Source organism: Lampris incognitus, chromosome 8, assembly GCF_029633865.1.
Source record: "Lampris incognitus isolate fLamInc1 chromosome 8, fLamInc1.hap2, whole genome shotgun sequence".
NCBI classification, from domain to species: domain Eukaryota; kingdom Metazoa; phylum Chordata; class Actinopteri; order Lampriformes; family Lampridae; genus Lampris; species Lampris incognitus.
Window position 1 is genome coordinate 30,719,100 of NC_079218.1, and position 22,020 is coordinate 30,741,119.

General features: G+C 41.6%; 1 protein-coding gene across 1 annotated transcript in view; it reads left to right on the forward strand.

Annotated features, from left to right (window-relative positions):
- The window catches only part of arrb2a (arrestin, beta 2a), a 41,654-nt gene that overhangs the window by 13,196 nt on the left and 6,438 nt on the right, over window positions 1-22,020 (forward strand). Inside the window, exons 2-13 of the mRNA XM_056284387.1 lie at window positions 5,583-5,613; window positions 7,147-7,207; window positions 7,732-7,776; window positions 7,984-8,081; window positions 10,193-10,291; window positions 10,491-10,550; window positions 12,862-12,929; window positions 13,987-14,122; window positions 14,621-14,705; window positions 16,676-16,748; window positions 19,365-19,502; window positions 20,426-20,509. Of these exons, the coding sequence (XP_056140362.1) occupies window positions 5,583-5,613; window positions 7,147-7,207; window positions 7,732-7,776; window positions 7,984-8,081; window positions 10,193-10,291; window positions 10,491-10,550; window positions 12,862-12,929; window positions 13,987-14,122; window positions 14,621-14,705; window positions 16,676-16,748; window positions 19,365-19,502; window positions 20,426-20,509 (978 nt within the window). The remainder of the gene's footprint in view (window positions 1-5,582; window positions 5,614-7,146; window positions 7,208-7,731; window positions 7,777-7,983; window positions 8,082-10,192; window positions 10,292-10,490; window positions 10,551-12,861; window positions 12,930-13,986; window positions 14,123-14,620; window positions 14,706-16,675; window positions 16,749-19,364; window positions 19,503-20,425; window positions 20,510-22,020) is intronic.

Below are 22,020 nucleotides of genomic sequence, written 5' to 3' on the forward strand. Positions count from 1 at the left end.
ATTAAAAAGATGAAAAGCTCAATTAAAAATGTCCTGAAATCCTACAAAACGAGGTATGAACCAGTTAATTTCAAATTTGCTGAGCCTTTTCACCATGTTGGTTGGAGAACCAGGTTATTTTCAAGAGGGTCTGTTTTCAATAAATTACACATTTCGTCAAAGTGCCTTTAAGCAAGATTTTAAACCACCTTAAAAGGTACGCCATACTGGCAGGCTGACTCGTGGCATAGGTGTGTGTGTGTGTGTGTGTGTGTGTGTGTGTGTGTGTGTGTGTGTGTGTGTATATATATATATATATATATATATATATATATATATATATATATTCCGCTCATTTGTCGAGCACTCACAACACCATTGATGATTTGGAAGAAAATGCTATATATATATAGCTGTGTGTACTTTCCTGTGGTGATGGACTACTATTAAAGGTGTGTACATACAGAAAAAAAGGACATCCTCGACAGGGTGACAGTTGCTTAATGGAGTGCTGTAAATTGTGGCTTACCAGGATGAAATGCAGTAACCTATAATAGAAAATAGAGTGCTTTTTAACGGCATGAGACACTACCATTTTGTGTGCAAAGTAATCAGTCTAATGACGGGGGACCAGATGAATTCCCAGCCTAGTTGTTTGTCTGAGCTGTGATGCCCCTGAGAACTTCTATTACAGGTGGGAAGATATCATTCGACACCTGCCTCAAGCAAGAAGGTCAAAATAAGTTTGGCTTTGCCTGGCTGCTATCAAAGTCCATAGCGACTTTGATAGCAGCCAGCCAGACTGGTGATGGGCAGCTTCCAGTTGAGAATGAACATGAAATGGGGCATGGCTAGAAAACACCCTACGTCCTCATTTAACTTTCCTGGAACAATAAAGGTTTTTCAATTTAAATAAAATGGCACTATGATGACCTGGTAACCTGTCTAGGGTTGCCTGCCCTGCCTTCTGCCCATTTTATGTTGGGATATTACTGGGACCTTAAAAAGTGGATCAATTAAGGAAGAGAATGGAAACACCCATTTTGGTAAAGGTCTTTATTGGAATGAACTCTTTTCAACATTATCGTTACATGCTGTTGGGATAACACTTTGTTATCAGCCATAAAGCCAACAGCATATGATGAGTGAACACGAAAACCACGATGTGCCAGCCGAGCCATCGTTTTTCCGATGAAAGCAATGGCTCAGAGAGTTGTGTCGCCCAACCTAGCAGTGTCACTACCTTGGGTGGCATGGACCGCACTGATTTTCTGCTTTGCCTCTGTACTTTGAACCCCATTTGCTGTTGACCTCACAAAGTACTTTTCTGTTTAAAGCAAAACTAAGTATGACTTGGCTACAATGCTCTTTCAGCTAATATTTAGCTGCCAGCTCTAGCTATTCTGTGCCCACCTTAGTCACTAGCGCAACTTTGACTGCTCATCATTTGTCGATGGTCCAATATTGAGCAGTCTTCTGTGTGTATGCAACCGCACCAAAATTGATTTGCAAGTGCCTACCAGTGACATCACTGACGGACAACCTGTGAATGTGAAATTTTACTTCTTGGTTTGCCAATAGTGTGCATTGTGTGAAGGCTCCCACAGTTGGCAGCGGAAGCAGTCTTGGCCAACGCAGGCTGTTCAGACCTAAAGAGCGGTCTTGGTGATCGGTCGTGCCTGCCATTTTGATCGTGCTCACTCTAGGCAATGGGTTTCACACATGAAGACTCTCTAGCCCGTTTCGTCACATTGCAAAATCTGCAAAATCTCATTGAAACGCATAGACTCAAAAATGAAGTTGAAGAAAAGAAGAGCAGTAATGCGGAGGGAGAGACAAGAGCGCCATTATTAGTCTGCCGGTCAAAGAATAAACAAAAAACCAACATGAAGCATTGGCAACTAGCTATCGTAGTGTAGCTTGTACAGCAGTCACTGCTCCAAATTAACAAAAACATAAATCAAGACATTGCACATCGAGGAAGACGTGGCTTGAGCTGGGCTGCAGCAAAGACTGCAAACCCCATAAAGAGTAGTCAGCTCTACAAGAGCTATTGTTTTGGCCATTTTCATTAAATGTTTTTGTTCCCTGTGTGTGTAGTTAGTAGTAGTTGTTGATGGTAATTATGCTCCACTTGCGCTTCTATCCCATTGGCTGTTGACAGAACAGTTCTCTGATTTCAGTCTTTGACCCATTTCGATTGTGACGATTCGATGACGCAATATTAAGCAAAATTGAAATGGAAACACATTTTTCGCATTTAAGTCAAGGTAGCCAGTTATGGCTATGCACTTTTTGGGCGGAACTGGCTCCCTCGGGCATGATATGCAGGTGCCACAAGGGGTCCTTATTGCATTGCATAACTCATCAAATGTCAAGTCATTCGTTTTGGATCCACAGGACCTCTGTAAAATCATTGCGGACAATGACCTCCCATAAATCCCTGATACGTGGCTGCTGCCAGGTATAAGTGGTTTGCCTTTACGTTATTGCGTGCATCACATGCCTTCAGTTAAACACTACCACTGCTTTTGTGGTGCATGCAATAGAAATCACTATGCCAACACTTATCAGACTGTGGAGACACTCGCGAGAGGAGAAAACCCAGTTTTAATCGCATAACATCGCTCAGTGGAAACACAGACCATTCACAATTGTGTTTTTTCTCGACTTTTAAAAAAATTGCTTATATTTTGTGCAAAACTGCAGTGGAAACCCGAATACTGATTGTCCACCAGTGACATCACTGGCAGACATAATTTCAGAGATGTTTCAGAGGCACACAAGACTGCTCAGTATTATGGCTACTAATGGAGTTTTATCCCTACAACATAAGGAGTTAATGTTGAAAATTATGATCGTGTCCCGTTAATGTTCATCTCCACATTCCTACCCCAATTTCAAAATTGCACATGAACAGTATTCAGAAGAACCTGAATGGCAATAAGACTGCAGGAGAAGATGTTCACAAGCATAGTAGTGTTGTGGGTTAGTGTGTCTGTGGTGGGGTTTTTTTTGGGGGGGGGTGTAGGTACGTGTAGCTAGTTATTTTTTAGTGTTTTGTATTTTGTAGATACCCTTTATCTGGTGAGTTAAATGTTCAATCCTGGAGCCCCTGTCCTCATTTAGGATAGTTTCCAGCTCTGGTACATGTCCACCTTTGAGTGTTGGTGTCTGATATGTTTTGGGAGCTTCGGAGAAGGTGCACAAGTTTGTTAATTGACATGATACATTACGCGTAAGGTGCCTTGTTTGACTTGTACTGTTTTGTTTATTTTGATCTCTATGCATTGGCATTTCTTTTCTATTTTTCCACTTTTGTTTTGTCTTGAAAGTTTTTTTTGTTTTGATTTGATTGATAAAGTATAAGAAAGGGGTAGGACCAGAAAAGTTCTTTACTTCATCCTATGCCCTTTTCGAACATGGCCCAGTTATTGCTTGTGTTGTTACAGAGCGTTTGCAAAATATGTTCACTCTTTCCATTTGTTCTTGTATTCCTGCCTGTGTATTTTATTTTGTTATTTTGGCATGTTCGAAAAATAGATAATGTAGACGCTGCATAGGTCTATGTCAGGGAGGCTGTTCAAGTGTCTACCACGGCCAAATCACCAATGTACTCCCAACAGAGTTTTAATCAGCTAGTGTTATCTCTTAGTCTTGGTATCAGTGTGTGGCGAAACAGCTTTTTACAACCACTTCTGATGGATCTCAAAAGTGTCACATTGGTATGCGCAGTTGATTTTTTTTATATATATATATGTATATATAAACATGCTGTAGAAGAGGCTTAGCTTTTACAGTTTATCATAGAGTATTGGCATTTGCCCAGGGCAGGAAATGGGGAGGGGTGTTTCTTGTAATCCACAATGGCCGGAACATTCTAAAAAAATCCAAAAGTTCATCAGCCATGTTAAATGTTTGACCTGGCATCTAGATTTATAAAATAAGAGCTGGGCCTCATAATGATAGAGGGCAAAGACCGATATTAAACACCATTTGGCTGCTAGTGATTTTGCATCAGAAATGTCTACTACCAAACATCTCAAGCCCCCCCCCCCACACACACACACAAATGGAACGAATGAACCATCACTTAATAGGAAGTGTTAGCTTTGAATGCAGTTTGTTGGAAGTGATGCAGTGTGCTGAATTGCATGCCATGCCAATATTCTCTCTAACCGAACTCTAACTTTTTTGAAATTCGTAGAAAACTTTGTCAAGCACTTATTTAAGTTACATGTAACTCTTGGTTTTGGTTTTTAATGAGGAAAATTGATCTGGCGTAGTCGTGAGCATTATTACCAGGTCTTAATTCACATCTTATTTTATTCTTGTTGCCTTGCCTGTACTTGGTGCTTGTCACTTTTTTCTCTTTTTTTGTGAATATATACGGTAACGATTTTTACTATTACTAGAGTGAAGGTTTAGTTCCCACTTCAGCCGGTGTGTCCGCCCTTGTCTTTGTCCTTGGAACAGGACACAGAAGCACTCATCTGCCCCTTGCTGGTCTTGATCACCACTGTCTGAGGAAATGTGGAGGTGTATTAATACTGTGTGGGGTTTAATGGTTTCTTTTGCTGAATTAACACCGTCAGCAGAGTGGGAAACAAACACCAGCCAACTGCCACATACAGCTGAAGTTGTTGACTTGCGAATGTAGTTCAAGTATTGTGAAATGTGTGAGTTAACTCTGGTACAACACTGGTTGGGGGTGGTGGTTTCCTGCCCTTAGTTATCATTGTTTGTGCATCTGTATAAAACCCCAGCAACAGTTTTGATCGTGTTTCGTCTTGTAAGTATATCAGAATATAGTTTTGTCTGAAGCTCTTGTCAACTACTCTGAGCTGGTCCTAAAAGTGTTGCTTTGAACTCTGTGCTGAGTGGGAAAGAGCAACCACTGTAGCTGTTAGTTCCTGTTTTGTGTAATGTGCTGACAGTTGTTACAGGAAGTGGCCTTTAATGACTCTGTGGAAACTTTCTGTCCAAAGGATAGTTATGCTGACTGCTTTTCAGCTTGCTTGTTATGGAAAAAATATGTTGTTGACCTCATGTCCTTCTGGCCATATGATATATTAATTCTGGCATTGTCTGCCATTTTAGATCTAGGCTGACCTTTTTCAATCTGCTGAAAAATTCCCTTACAAGATTTTTTTTTAAAAATTTTTTTATTGTCAGTCGTAGTGACTTGTTGTGAGCGAACAGAGCTGAAATGATTTTTGGGATTATTTTTCCATTTAGTACTGAATACCAATGAAGTTATTGGTATGAATGATCTGAGGTAGTTATTGCACATTTAGAATCTATCAATTTCATGGCTATTATCAGCTGCAGCCGGCAATTTACATGAAACAAGATGGTTAGTATTGCCAACTAGACAGTATTTTACAATTTAAACATGATGGAATCTATAATTGTAATATCACATTATTCCATCCAGCTCAACCTGTTGGTGGTGGATGTTGTTGTACACTGCCTGGTAAATGGTTTGGCTATGGAGACGAGGCCAAGTTGTAGAAATTAGACCAAGACACACAGTGACGTAACATTTCTTCTCTCTCTCTCTCTCTCTCTCTCTGTCTCTGTCTCTCTTTTTCCCCCCTTAGAGTTTTCAAGAAATCAAGCCCCAACTGCAAGGTAAGTGAGAGACTGAAGATGTCCTACACTGCCGTCATTTCACAAGCTCATCTCCCCATTTTTAAGCTACATAAAACAAATCGGTGGCAGAACAAGTCAGGCTGTTTAAAAAACAAAACAAAAAACTTTCACCTATGTTAAATTTGCAGCTCTTTTGGGTGCCTTTGAGAGGTCTGTGTAGACATCTGACCCTTTAAGGCTTTCTTAAAATCACTGGGTACATTTCCATGCACACAACAAATCTGTCAAGGGAGAAAAATCGGCTTGAAATGGTATAAGATAAGGTGTTTGATTTTTCTCTAATACATAGATTTGTTTGGCGTTTGGATTTGCTTACTAAGAGGAGATTGTCAAACAAGATTAAGTGAAAAACTGACCATCGGCACACTATATAATTGTTTTTCTTTGTAATTGGCATTGTTGCTGTTTACAGAGCACCTATAAACTGCAAGATATTTGCCTTTGTTGGCTGTTGTCATTATATAAACAAATACACCATCCTTTAATTCATCTCAACTTTTATCTTGGACCTTGTCTATGGAAAAATGCTTAGGAAAACCCATGCAAAAACTTAAAAAGGCTACAAGAGACTACGGTTTTGACACGTCGTGGCCAAAGAAATGGAAGAACTGAACAGAAATCTAACTCTTAAGTACGCTGTGCTTACATTCTTTACACCTTTTGAATTTGCTGAATTCTGAGAAATAACCACCCGTGAGTGTGCTTAAAGTTTAGTTGCTGTAGTCACAGTGTCTGCTTCATCAGGTTAAGATCAGACTGTTAGTTTGCATGTAAACACACATTAACACATATGCTGGTGGGGTTTTCCCTGCCTTTCTGAGGCACCAAAGAGGCTGCAGACAGTGAGCTGTCAGAAATATTAGTATGTTTTTTTTGTTTTTTGCAACAGTGTGCCACAGCATAAAATATTAATCTCCTGATAATTTAGTGCAGAGCCTGCCTTCCCATGTGATGCTACAGTGTAAATGAAATTGAAATCACTCATGCATGCCTAAGGAGTGTTGGCACCTAGCAGTAACTCGTAGGAAATGTAATTTCATATGACCTCAGAGTAGATGGGGCTGTCAGTGATAAATAAATGACAGGTTTTATTTTTTATTTTTTTGTCAGGTACATGTTTTAGTTTGGATTTTGGTCATTATTTCTCAAGATGTGCCTTAAACACTTGTGTGGCTCGCCTAAGTGTTAGGTGACCCAGAAAACCCCCTTAATGTGTACAGTGGACACCTGCCAAAGACACATGCACCTTTTGGCATTGTATGAAACATTTTGTAAAAGCACACATTAAAAGCCACTTTTACGACAGACACGGACTTCCTTATACATCCTCATACGTGCTTAGAGTAGAATGCAAAATACCATCTAAAATGTAAGGATAAAGCATTTTAACAAACAACCTTGACACAAAACAAAGACTGAAACATATTATTTAAAAATTGATTTAAACATTAAGAGATTGTATTAGTGCATCCCAAACATCCATGAATAAGTGTGGTTGTTTTCTCTCTGCAGGTCACCGTTTACCTTGGAAAGAGAGATTTTGTGGATCACCTGGACCAGGTGGACCCAGTAGGTGAGTGAACACATCAGGGAGTGGGATATGTTCCAGCTTGTTTATTTTTGCTATGGTTAAAACTTCCAACTTAGTTTCAGGACTCAGATTCAGAACGCTGTTTAGAACTTTTTTGGAATCAAGAGCCCAGTCAGAAAATATCCTTGTTGAGTTGTGTTATCAAGTTTAAAAAGAATTAAGAATTGAAGCAATTTTTAATTCAAATAAGGCACTTAACAGCTCACACTCACGCATGCTCCAAACCACACCCGTGGCATTTCATTTTCATAACATGTATACAAGGTATGCGTACATATTAGGCTTTAAAATTCTAACAAACCAAGATAGTTGTGGCAACAATGCTTAAGCAAACATATTAAATAACATAATCACACAAGATATACTAATCTTTGTAGCATGTTCAATTTGTAGTAGGTCCGGTTGAACTCACGAGGCAAAAAATGTGTGAATGAAGCATCTTTGCTGTGTGGATGTAGTTGTCTTAACAGCACTGCGTTCTTGTCTTCCTTCCTTCCTGTGAACAGACGGAGTAATCCTGGTGGACCCTGAATATCTAAAGGACAGGAAAGGTTGGGCAGCTTCCTCCCACTCACAAAAAAATAACAAAACACAAAAACCTACCTAAATGTCTCTATATATCAGTCCAGTTCTGCAGTCACTTCCACAGAACTCTACTCTCTAATCCCTTCAGCTACCTACTCACCAAATGTTTATCCTTGTTCTGCCTAATTCTTTCCTTTGCTTCTCTTCCATTCCCCCTCCCTCCGACACCATAGTCTTCGTGACCCTGACGTGTGCATTCCGTTATGGCCGTGAGGACTTGGATGTTCTGGGTTTGTCCTTCCGGAAGGATCTCTACATTTCCACTTTCCAGGTACAGTTCAAAGAGGCTGGTCTGGCCAGGGATATTATAATATTATGCCGTACATGTACACTCACTCCTGCCCAAAATTCAGTTTACCTTCCTTTTTAAAGCCAGTGTTAATTTTTTCCCCTCATGCCAATTCAGAGTGCACATAACAGTAAGTATTATCAAAAAATCAGACAATAACGTTTTTTGGGGGTTAGTTTTTTTCTCCGATTGGCCCAGCTTGATAGTCTGGTTTAGCCAGCTTTGGTCTCGCATGCACCCTCGGGGACTGGCTTGAGGTCGAACAAGATACTTCTAAGTGCTGCAGAGGCACCAAAATAGCCAGCTGTCCTTGAGCACCAACTAGAGGGGGAAAAGGTAATTTACCCTTGTAGAAAAGATGACTAAAGTATGTTAAACTAAAATATCAGTTGTCTTTGGATAACTTTGACCTGTAGTCAGTGATCGCCTTGAATTGAATTTACACAAAATTACTGCTTCTGTCCTAGTGTGAACTGACCTCACAGTGCAGCTGTCAAAAAATCACAAACCTGATTAATTTACGACATCTGAAATATTTGATAGTGATTTTTTTTTTGGGTCATTTTTTTGTTTTTGTCTTTATCAGTCTTTTCAGTTTCCCTGTAGTGGCTTGCCAATATTTTTATCTTACATGATCTAAAGAGGTGGTGGCAAGCCTTGAGCTATAATAACATTGCTAAAGACCTGTTTTTGGGACCCTGAAAGAGGAATTTTACCTCCAGGGTAAATAGTAAATGGATTGCATTTATATAGGGCTTTTCTAGCTGCAACAGCCACTCAAATCACTTTACAATCAATGAATGCCTCACATTCACCCCCACACGCACGCGCGCACACACACACACACACACAACAACGGTGGTGTCAGCCATGCAAGGCGACAACCAGCTCATCGGGAACAGTTAGGGGTTAGGTGTCTTCAGCAAGGACACCTCGACATTTTTGCAAGGAGGAGCCAAGGATCGAACCGGCAACCCTGCAGTTACCAGATGACCTGCTGTACCTGCTGAGCCTCTGTCGCCTCAACTACCGCCTTATTCTCTGCACCACTGCACTTTATCGCCTCTTATTTCGCCTGTGTATAGTCAATTCTTGTGTGTATATCTGAAGATTGTTGTGTTGTTATTCTGTTAAGTGCACTGAGTGAGCCACAAAACCAGAGTCAAATTCCATTCTGATAACCTATCTACCACCCTGATACATAGGTGATCAGAATCCCTCCCTTCTGGCTGTCAGCGTCATATCTTTTTGGTAACTTGCTGATAATGAATTGCAACCAACTATATGCTTCAACAATATTTTGGTGCCCATACTGTCCTAAATCTAATGAATTGATGAAAAACTCCCCCTTGCCCTGACCTGGATTTACCTGGCACCGTTTAACTCGTGTTGAGATTAGATTAGATTAGATTAGATTAGATTAGATTAGATTAGATTAGATTAGATTGTTCTATTAGCCACATGACCAAGGCCGGTGAAATTTGTTTTCAGTACACATTAAACTCTGCTGCACAATACATACATGGACAACAGCAGACACTCCACATATTATCACGAGCAATACAGTTACACAATAACAGAAACAAGCATATCACATACATTAATTAGGTGAATGGTAGTATGCATGGCAATGGTGTATGAGGAGGGATTAAAGGTCCTGATAGCTAAGGGGGAAAAAAACTATGAAGTGTTTAGTCTTAGTGGACAGTGACCTGTAGTGCCTCCATGAGGGAAGGAGCTGGAAGAGGTGATGAGCAGGATATGAGGGGTCAGAGATGATCTTCTTTGCTCGCTTTACAGTCCAGTGAGTATGTAGAGATTCAACTGAGGGGAGTGGGTTACCTATGATTTTGGACGCCTTGTTGACAATCTGCTGCAGTTTTTTCCATGTTTGAATGTCTGTACCGCCATACCATACTGTAATAGAAGATGTTATGATGGACTTGATAATGTAACTATCTAAATGTAAAACAGAACGAGCAGTTGATGTTTGATCCTGTATTTTTTAAGCTGCCTAAGAAAGTAAAGTCGATTTGAGCTTGTTTGATGTGGTCTGATTCAGTCCATCTTTAAATGTCTGGCTCTCATTGCAGGCCTTTCCTCCTGTACCTGAGGAGCGCAAACCCAACAGTCGTCTGCAGGAGAGACTGCTGAAGAAACTTGGCCAGCACGCACATCCCTTCTACTTTACTGTGAGTTCACCTCAGTTTGTGTCTCATTCTCTGTCTCTCTCTGAAGAAGGGTGGTGCTGAAGAAGAACAACACTCATTTTCTCAAAACCTGTTTTTGAGTGAATACAAAAACATATGCACACGCACAACCATGTCATTTTGTCTCTTAGTCTGTCTTGCATGCTAATGCTAACAGCTTGTATCTCCTGCTGAACTACAGATTCCTCAGAACCTCCCCTGTTCAGTTACCTTACAGCCTGGCCCGGAGGACACTGGGAAGGTAATGCAGTGATGAGGATAGATAGACACACACACCTGCATATGTGTATATACACTGACGAGCCAAAACATAATGACTAGGCTGTTGGTCCTCCGCATGCTGCCATATTTATGCCAAATATTGTGTAGATCCCCTCGTGCTGCCAAAACAGCTCTGACCCGTCGAGGCATGGACTCCACATGACATCTGAAGGTGTCTTCTAGTATCTGGCACAGAACGTTAGCAGCAGATCCTTTAAGTCCTGTAAGTTTCGAGGTGGGATCTGCATGGATCGGACTTGTTTTTCCAGCATATCCCACAAATGCTCAATCGGGTGAAGATCTAGGGAATTTGAAGGCCAAGGCAACACCTTGAACTCTTTGTCATGTTCCTCAAACCATTCCTGAGCAATTTTTGCGGTATGGCAGGGCGCATTATCCTGCTGAAAAAGGTCTCTGCCGTCAGGGAATACCGTTGCCATGAAAGGGGTGTATGTGGTCTGCGACGATGTTTAGATAGGTGGTACGTGTCAAAGTAACATCCACATGAATGCCAGGACCCAAGGTTTCCCAGCAAAACATTACCCAGAGCATCGCACTGCCTCCACCGGCTTGCCTTCTTCCCATAATGCATCCTGGTGCCATCTCTTCCCCAGGTAAGGGAAGCACACGCACTCAGCCATCCACATGATGTGAAAGAAAATGTGATTCATCAGACCAGGGCGCCTTCTTCCATTGCTTCATTGTCCAGTTCTGATGCTAACATGCCCATTGTAGATGCTTCAGGCAGTGGACAGGGGTCATCATTGGCACTCTGACCGGTCTGCGGCTGCTCAGCCCCGTATGCAGCAAGCTGCGATGCACTGTGTGTTCTGACACCTGTCTATCATAGCCAGCATTAACTTTTTCAGTAATTTGAGTTACAGTAGTTCTTCTGTAGGATCAGACCAGATGGGCTAGCTTTTTCTCCCCACACGCATAAATGAGCCTTGGGCACCTAGGCCCTGTTGCTGGTTCACCGGTTGTCCTTCCTTGGACCACTTTTGGTAGGTACTGACCACCGCATACCGGGAACACCCCACAAGACCTGCCATTTTGGAGACGCTCTGACCCAGTTGTCTAGCCATCACAATTTGGACTGTCAAAGTCGCTGACATTCTTATGCTTGCCCATTTTTCCTGCTTCCAACACATCAACTTCAAGAACTGACTGTTCACTTGCTGCCTAATATACCCCCCCCCCCTTGGTAGGTGCCATTGTACTGGGATAATCAATATTATTTACTTACCTGTCAGTGGTTTTAATGTTTTGGCTGATCGGTGTATATTCTCACAACTAGACTTGAGCCACATAATGACCACATGTAACTGGTATGATGGTTGTATGACCACACAAGAACATGTGCATGCGCACACAAAGGGCACAAACATGCACCCTCATATACATCTAACAACGAAACATTCACACAAGACTGCAAGACTGCTGAGTTTAAACTACTTAACCGTAGTTTGATTATGTTGACATTCTGATTCTGATTTAAATAATCATTCTGGGGCGTCCAGGTAGCGTAGCGGTCTATCCCCGTGTTACCTCCGGCTTGGTCAGGCGTTTCTACAGACACAATTGGCCATGTCTGCGGGTGGGAAGCCAGATGTAGGTATGTGTCCTGGTCGCTGCACTACTGCCTCCTCTGGTCGGTCGGGGCACCTGTTCAGCGGGGAGGGGGAACTGGGGGGAATAGCATGATCCTCCCATGTGCTACGTCCCCCTGGTGAAACTCCTCACTGTCAGGTGAAAAGAAGCTGCTGGCAACTCCACATGTATCAGAGGAGGCATGTGGTAGTCTGCAGTCCTCCCCAGATCAGCAGAGGGGGTGGAGCAACGACCGGGATGGCTCACAGAGTAGGGTGATTGGCCAGGTATAATTGGGGGAGAAAAAGGGGGGGGAAATCCGGGGGGAAAAAATCATTCTGTTTTACTTCAATACCTGTTTTTTTAACCTTTTTTGGATATGAGCTAAATTGATTCTGTGGTAGTGTTCGTTTTACTGACAAATATGACCTTTTACTGACCTTCATTTCTTAATAAAACTGTTATGTTAAGCATTTCCTCATATCTATGGTTTGCAAAGATGCATTTTGATTCCGTCATTGTCTTGTTTTAGTTGTCCAAAAATGCTGTTGAGCTACATAATTCCCTAGTCCTTGTGCCCAGAGTCCGTCAGACCATGTTATGTACATGTGTAGACAAAGCAGGGGTGTGGACCCACAACATTTGAAGCGTCCAAACATTCTGTATTTTAATGCGGTCTCCTTTCCCTCTTCTCATTCTAGGCCTGCGGAGTTGATTTTGAGATCAGAGCTTTCTGTGCCAAGTCAATAGAAGAGAAGATTCACAAGCGGTAAGACCACTTCCCACATGCTCAGGGTTACTGTGATGATGGAAGTAATCAGAGTCTTAAAAAGCATTCTGACTATTTTTAGAGCTTTAAAAAATCCGTTTTACCCTTCACTTCAACTTATTTAATTTCTTTTTTCTCAACCAGTTGCTCTTGCATGACCATTCTGAAGCTACAAGTGTACTGTGAGTCTGTCATGGCTCTGAAACTTGTGACTTGTGATCAAAGAAACACCTTCTTTTTTTACTGTCCTCAAATTCTAAGTCAACAAGGACAAGGACCTTGGGTTAAGATGGAAAAAAATGAAACGTTAAGGTTCTGTTCAGATCATGGATTTTGCTAGTATGTGAAAAAGCGTGAGGCGTGTAGCTTCTCCAGTTTTGACGGACCCGCTTGATCATGTGAGTTAGGGACGAGCTCCAATGTGATTAAGTAAAATATTTTAACATTTTCTGCTTGGAGGATGCACATGAACAATGCAAAAGTGAGGCAGAGACTTGCAAGGTGCACTGTCTCATTTGAAATGAATAAAAAGCGGCACACATGTAAGATAAAAAACTGCCATCTAAGTATAGAGACCAACATCTTTATAAGGTTGTTTACACCATTGTATGTACTCTTTACCAACGATTACTATAAAAAATACAATGATGATAGAACTAATAATAATAATGTTTTTATGCTGAATAATGCCAACAAAAATATAAAATGGATACATTTTTAATATCCTATTATTAAGACATGGAAAAGAAGTTTGGAAGAAATTTAGAAAATGTTGATTTAGACTTGCTGTGTGTTTCTCGGCATGTATTTTACTGTGTTTTTCAAGGCAATGAGTGGTCTTTTTTTAAATTTTCCATTTTTGGAGGGCTATAAGGCAGTAAGCTAATTTATATTAGCGTGCTTAACAAAGTATGGTTAAAGAGGGAGAGAACATGCTTAAAACTACAAATACAACTAATAGAGCATAAAAAATGTCAGAAACTTAATGGCTGTTAATGGTTATTTATTATGCATCCCTCCTGAAAAGGTAGAATTTAATGAAATGATTCCTGTGTAGGAACTCTGTGCGTCTGGTGATTCGGAAGGTCCAGTATGCTCCAGAGAAGCCAGGTCCTCAGCCAATGGTGGAGACCACTCGCAGCTTCCTCATGTCTGATAGATCTCTGCATCTCGAGGCCTCACTGGATAAAGAGGTACCTACATAACACGCGCACACACACACACACACACACACACACACACACACACACACACACACACACACACACACACACACACACACACACACACTCTTTTCCCAAAGTAAGACCATACTCACCTGCTACCGTTAAAATGTTTCAATCAATCTTTGCAATGCCATTTGATTTGTAGTCCAGTGATTCCACAGCACCAGAACATCGTGTTTAGGGGCCTGTCTGGAACATCTTCACCTTTCAAAGAAGCCGTTTATATTGTGGAAAATGCAACATTCAATGTAACTGCTATTTCTTAGTTATTGCTTTTTGGGAGGGGGCATTATAATGCAGCCTACACACATAATTGTGAACATAATATGTACAGACTTGGTTATGTAACTAAAAATATTTTAATTTTTTTGTTTAATATTTTGGCTGTTTTTAAGGATGTTTATACTTTTAGATTTAATAAAATATTGTCAAATTTAAATTCTCATTTGCTTATTCTTCCCCCAGCTCTATTACCATGGCGAGCCCATCAGTGTGAATGTACACGTCACAAACAACTCCACCAAGACTGTCAAGAGAGTCAAGATTTCTGGTATATAGTAACCCTTCTCTATCACAGTCTCTCTTCATTTCATTCCCATGTATCTGTCCCCCTACCTGTAATGATGTGATCACATTTTCCTTTTTTTTTTTTGTGTTTGTGTGAAGGTGTGTGTCCGCCCACTGTAATTGACTGGAAAAAACAAAACTACAAAGGGCTTTTCCAGGTTTACATAATAATATATACACCGATCACCCACAACATTAAAACCACTTGAGGCCAGTGCCATCACGAAATACCGCTGCCATGAAGGCGTGTACTTGGTCTGCAACAATGTTTAGATAGGTGGTAGTTGTCAAAGTAACATCCACATCAATGCCAGGATCCAAGGTTTCCCAGCTGAACATTGCCCAGAGGCTCACACTGCCTCTGCCGGCTTGCCTTCTTCCCATAGTGCATCCTGGTGCCATCTTTTCCCCCAGGTAAACGACACACGTGCACCTGGCCATCCAAATTATGTAAAAGAAAACGGTATTCATCAGACCAGGCCACCTTCTTCCATTGTTTCACAGTCCAGTTCGGACGCTGACGTACCCTTGCGGGTGCTTTCAGTGGTGGACAAGGGTCATCATGGACACTGACCATTCTGCAGCTACGCAGCCCCATACGCAAGCAAGCTCCGATGCATTGTGCGTTCTGACACCTGTCTATCATAGCCAGCATTAACTTTTTCAACAATTTGAGCTACAGTAGCTCTTCTGTGCAATCGGACCAGATGGGCTAGCCTTCACTCCCCAAGTGCGTGGATGAGCCTTGGGTGCCCATGACCCTGTCGCCAGTTTACCGGCTGTCCTTCGTTGGACCACTTTTGGGAGGTACTGACCACTGCATACCGGGAACACCCCACAAGACCTGCTGTTTTGGAGATGCTCTGACCCAGTCCTCTAGCCATCACAAACTTGGACCTTGTCAAAGTCACTCAGATCCTTATGCTTGCACATTTTTCCTGCTTCCAAAACGTCAACTTCAAGAACTGACTGTTCACCTGCTGCCTAATATACCCCACCCCTTGACAGGTGCCATTGTAATGAGATAAGCAATGTTAGTCACTTACCTGTCAGTGGTTTTAATGTTTTGGCTGATCGGTTTATATTACTATGTAATATATAGAATATTGCCACATCAGGAATATTAAGACTCCTAGTTTCACCAAAGCTGTCCAACTTCTAAAATGCAATAGTTCTGTAAAAAAAATCACAGAAAGTTGAATCAGTTGGACACAACGCTTTTATTGAGAGAAACTTTTCATCACTCATCCAAGTGACTTCTTCAGTCTCACTGACTGCAGATATCCCAACCCTTCTAAATGGCACAGTTGCACAATGATCGGTTTAATATGCAAATTGCCGTGACCATTAACTAGAGTTACAAAGGCCATGTGTACTATTCACAGAGGATTGAGGAATAGTTGCAATCACAGCATTGTAAGATGGTGAAAGATGTGCTCTTGGTGCTACGATATAACATTTAGTTCATAAACTCAAATGTAGTGCCGATTTACGTTCGATCTAGGTAAAGATTGAACTTGTGCTCTGCTGGTGCACCCAGCTACAGGGCTCCATAGTTCAAATGTTCGCATGCTGAGTGTGAATGCATGGCATGGATAAATAAACTGATTTTTCTTTATTCATTGCGTTTCATGCTGTCTTTTTTTATGATGTGTTTATCATGCATGTTCATATCACAATGACAATGAAAATGCGATTTAATGGTCAGCACTACCGTGGAGCCATGCAGGACCGGGCTCAGTCACATATTTAGCTGTTCTGTTCTTCTGCGGCTCTGTTTTCAATAGTCCATTTGTAAAATTTGGAAAAATAGTACTTCAAATTTCAAGGTTGGAGAAAATATCTCACTTCAAACAAGACAAATACAGCTGACTTGGCTTTAAACATTTCAATGAACATGCATACATACTGACATTGTCTTTCTTGCCCTCCCTCCCTTTTCTGTCTCTACAGTCCGTCAGTATGCTGATATCTGCCTGTTCAGTACAGCCCAGTATAAGTGTCCAGTGGCTCAGCTTGAGGCAGAGTAAGTCGGTCATAAAAGATCTACATCTTGATTAGCACACAGACTGATGTCATACAGAATTCTGTGTCCGTATGGCATCATAATACTCTCTTCCCTTGAAGGAATTACAGTTTCAGATGTTCTTGTAACCTGCAATATAGTATTATTTGTAGTTGCAGCTGTAGTAATTATATACAGTGCATCCGGAAAGTATTCACACCCCTTGACTTTCCCCGCATTTTGTTATGTTACGGCCTTATTCCAAAATGGATTAAATTCTTTTTTTTTCTCATCAATCTACACACAATACCCCATAATGACAAAGCGAAAAAGATTTTGCAGAAATTTTTGCAAATTTATTTTTTTTAAAAACTGAAATATTGCATGTACATAAGTATTCACACCCTTTACTCAGTACTTGGTTGAGGCACCCTTGGCAGCGATTACAGCCTCAAGTCTTCTTGGGTAAGAAGCTATAAGCTTGGCACACCTATATTTGGGGTATTTCTCCCATTCTTCTCTGCAGATCCTCTCGAGCTCTGTAAGGTTAGATGGGGAGCGTCGCTGCACAGCTATTTTCAGGTCTTTCCAGAGATGTTCAAGTCTGGGCTCTGGCTGGGCCACTCAAGGACATTCACAGACTTGTCCCGAAGCCACTCCTTCATTGTTTTGGCTGTGTGCTTAGGATCGTTGTCATGTTGAAAGGTAAACCTTCGCCCCAGTCTGAGGTCCTGAGCGCTCTGGAGCAGGTTTTCATCAAGGATCTCTCTGTACTTTGCTCCATTCATCTTTACCTCGATCCTGACTAGTCTCCCAGTTCCTGCTGCTGAAGAACATCCCCACAGCATGATGCTGCCACCACCATGCTTCACTGTAGGGATGGTATTAGCAAGGTGATGAGAGGTGCCTGGTTTCCTCCAGACGTGACGTTTGGCATTCAGGCCAAAGACGTTCAATCTTGGTTTCATCAGACCAGAGAATCTTGTTTCTCATGGTCTGAGAGTCCTTTAGGTGCTTTCTGGCAAACTCCAAGCGGGCTGTCGTGTGCCTTTTACTGAGCAAAGGCTTCCGTCTGGCCACTCTACCAAAAAGGCCTGATTGGTGGAGTGCTGCAGAGATGGTTGTCCTTCTGAAAGGTTCTCCCATCTCCACAGAGGAACACTGGAGCGCTGTCCGAGTGATCCATCGGGTTCTTGGTCACCTCCCTGACCAAGGTCCTTCTCCCCCGATTGCTCAGTTTCGCTGGGCGGCCAGCTCTAGGAAGAGTCCTGGTGGATCCAAACTTCTTCCATTAAGAATGATGGAGACCACTGTGCTCTTCAGGACCTTCAAAGCTGTAGAAATTTTTTTAGTACCCTTCCCCAGATCTGTGCCTCGATACAATCCTGTCTCGGAGGTCCACAGACAAATCCTTTGACTTCATGGCTTGGTTTCTGCTCTGACATGCACTGTCAACAGTGGGCACACACCTTATAGACAGGTGTGTGCCTTTCCAAATCATGTCCGATCAATTGAATTTACTACGGGTGGACTCCAATCAAGATGTAGAAACATCTCAAGGATGATCAGTGGAAACGGGATGAACCTGAGCTCAATTTTGAGTGTCATTGCAAAGGGTGTGAATACTTATGTACATGCAATATTTCAGTTTTTTATTTTTAATACATTTGTTAAAATTTCAACAAAACCTTTTTCACTTTGTCATTATGGGGTATTGTGTGTAGATTGATGAGAAAAAAAAAGGAATTTAATCCATTTTGGAATAAGGCTGTAACATAACAAAATATGGGGAAAGTGAAGGGGTGTGAATACTTTGCGGATGCACCGTATATACAATATTCATAATAGCTGTAGCAAGAGAGGAAAAATTTAGATGGTTTGGACATGTGTGGAAGAGAGATGCTGGGTATATTGGGAGAAGGATGCTGAATATGGAGCTGCCAGGGAAGAGGAAAAGAGGAAGGCCAAAGAGGAGGTTTATGGATGTGGTGAGGGAAGATGTACAGGTGGCTGGCGTGACAGAGGAAGATGCAGAGGACAGGAAGAGATGGAAACAGATGATCTGCTTTGGCGACCCCTAACGGGAGCAGTCGAAAGTAGTAGTAGTACATTGATAGTAGCTATCATGATTCATTTGGGGAAGATGCACAATGCCACAGCCTAGAAGGGAGTGGGGTCACCGAAAGATGAGACGTGGGTAAAATTCACCATGCTCTTGCGGCCTAGTTTCTCAGAAGTATTGATCGACACCCAAAACAATAATAATAATAATAATAAATCAGTCTTATATAGCACTTTTCTAACACTCAAAGTCGCTTTACAATAAACAGGGTGAAACAAGACAACAGATAAACAGCACAAACATAGAGGGGTGGATGGGAAGGGAGGGGCTACGAGAGGGAGAAGCGGCAGCCACACACGACGCCAGCAGTACTCTACCACTTAAACAGATACAAAAGGGCAAGAAAAAAAACCCAACAGCACTCTGGATGTTGATTTTCTAGCCTATTCCTCTCCTGGGGTATCCACTAGCCAGTGGTGGGTCATAGGCATAACTGGCAGTAGCAGATCCCCTAACACATGCAAGTTTCTTACCTAGAACTTTTCTGTTTTGCTGTCATGCGCGCTTCTCACCAGTGACCAAGTGTCGTCCAGCTCCACGTTCTGCAAGGTCTATACGCTGACCCCGACGTTGGATAAGAACAGAGAGAAGAGGGGCCTTGCGCTGGATGGCAAGCTGAAGCACGAGGACACCAACCTGGCCTCCTCCACCATGTAAAGTATCCACACAGACAGTTGGAGCAAGGTTCATTTGGCCTGCAATGAAATATCAGATTTTAGGTTTGTGTACAAATGCCAACCCTAAAATTCTGAAAATGCAGCAAAACTGTCATGTAGAAAATAAAATAACATAAACAAAACCAAGTTTAGAGAGCTAGTACTGAATATACGTGCAAGTGCTTTGAACACCGGAGGTCATTCACATTGTTTTTACAGGCTGCACACTGATAGATCATTAACACTACATGATTTAGATGATTTAGTTCAAACGAGGACTTTTGTTGGACATTTTGTTAATGATTTTTATTCAGTTTTATGATTCTAAAGAAGCACTGCATACACATCCTACATTATGTATATGCACTATTTAAGACCAGATTTAATTGACTAGTATTCAGCATTTGCAGATTTGGTGTAGATGCTGTCTATATACATATATGTGAATACATATATGTGTGTGTGTGTGTGTGTGTGTGTGTATATATATATATGTATGTATGCATGTATGTATGTATTAGTCTTGTGAATGTATTTCATACAGTAAAATGCATTCACACCGGGAAGCTGCCCTGGTACTGCACAGTATAATACAGACAAGCACTGAGCAGCTCCTGTTGAAAAGTGGAGTTTTTGGCTCAAAAGCAGTTCAGCGAGTTATTTTGGCAAAAGAAGAATGATACCCATCCACTCTCCCTGCTTGAATTTTCCTTGTGACTCTGGGATTCAAACCACCCACTTCTCCAGTATCTAGACTCATGCATAACTTGTGTGTCCACACAAACAACTTCAAAATGTAGTGACACTTGTGGCACGTCACATAGACTGTTAACTTCTTTAATAATGTGTCACCGCCAATAATCTAATTAACAATGATGTGCGTTCGTGTGTGTGTACTTGTGTGTGTCTTTATGTTCCAGTGTGAAGGAGACTACCAACAAGGAAGTTCTGGGCATTCTGGTGTCCTACAGAGTCAAAGTCAAGCTGGTCGTTTCACGTGGAGGGTTGGTCTTTATCTCTCTCTCTCTCTCTCTCTCTCTCTCTCTCTCTCTCTCTCTCTCTCTCTCTCTCTCTCTCTCTCTCCCTCTCCCCCTCCCTTGCTTGTTCTCTCTCACAATCACAATGTTACCACAATGCCATGCAGTCAAAATCTAATAAGATTTACATCAGCTGTTTTGCCAAAGAACATTGAGTCATATATTGATAACCATGCATGAGTACATGCAGTTGTGAAGTCATCGATGAGAAATGGATAGTTTTGCGTTTGTCCGTGAGAGACTATGGTATAGCCTCTATGGCATATTTTGAACAGGAAGTTTTCTATTGGTCCCAGATCTCACCTTTACCCTAAATACACCTTCGCTCTTACTGGCATGCAAAAATGCTTGCTGTCTTTGCTCTGTTTTGGTTGCTTTATTACTCTTCTCACCCCCTTGTTTTTGGGCTGCAGTTGTTTTGCTGTCATCTCTCCTTTTTCAGTTGTTGGTTTCTACCATTCCATTATTTCTTCCAGTCATAATTGTACCAATTTTGGTATGTGAAAGTCCCTTTTTCCCCTTCTCACCTCACCTGGTCTGTTGTGGCTTTTTATGTTTGTCTCTGTTCCCCATTGTCTGTCCTCCCCTCTGTCTCTGTCCATCTGCTCACCCCCCCCCCCCCCCCACTTCAATACCTCAATCCCCCCTGGCTGGCTTCAGGTTGCTGAGTGGCATGTTGGAGAGGTAATTTCTGACTGGCCAGCTACTGCCTGATGTGTATGTCTATTCTCGGATCAGTGGTTGCCAATTTTGTCTCCTCTGGGCCTTCGAAGCCGGCTCTCGTACATTAACATTTCTAATTTATGACATTTTGTTGATACTCTCATCTCACACTTAAATTTTTGGCAGCTTTTTGACTTGAAAATCCGGAGCAAGTTAAAGTGAGTAAGCAGATAGATGTCAAGACTTTTGTAAAGGAAAACCTTGGGCTGCAGATTTGGCTGCTGTGGGGATTGAATCAATAATGAATAGCTCACCTAAATTAATCCATGTTTAATGTCTGACGGGAAAGCAAAACGAGTGTAGTTTGTTGGAAACCTTGCTGGCATGTAGCCCATTCTGGGGACCTCTGGTCTAGGACTTGGGTATTGTTAGATACTGATGCAGTTTCTAAAGAAGGCACATTTCAGTATCTATTAGTTTAACATTGGTACATAGTGTCTCCACTGTTCTCTGTAGTGAGGTCATGCACATTCTCAAAAATACAAAAACCCACAAACTTGATCTTTCATTGTAAGAATACAAAATTTCAAAGTGCTTTAAATACATATTGGTTTAAACTAATATGCATTTAAAACACTAAAGAGTTTAAAGAGGATTATATGAAGCTAGACATGTTGTGCATAAATCTAGACAACCTTTTCTGTCTACATACATATAATTTTATTTGGGCAGATACACAGGGTTTGAAATTGACACCAACCAACAGCCAAATGCTAGGAAATGTCATGTAGATATGTCGATTCTCACTCTACAAG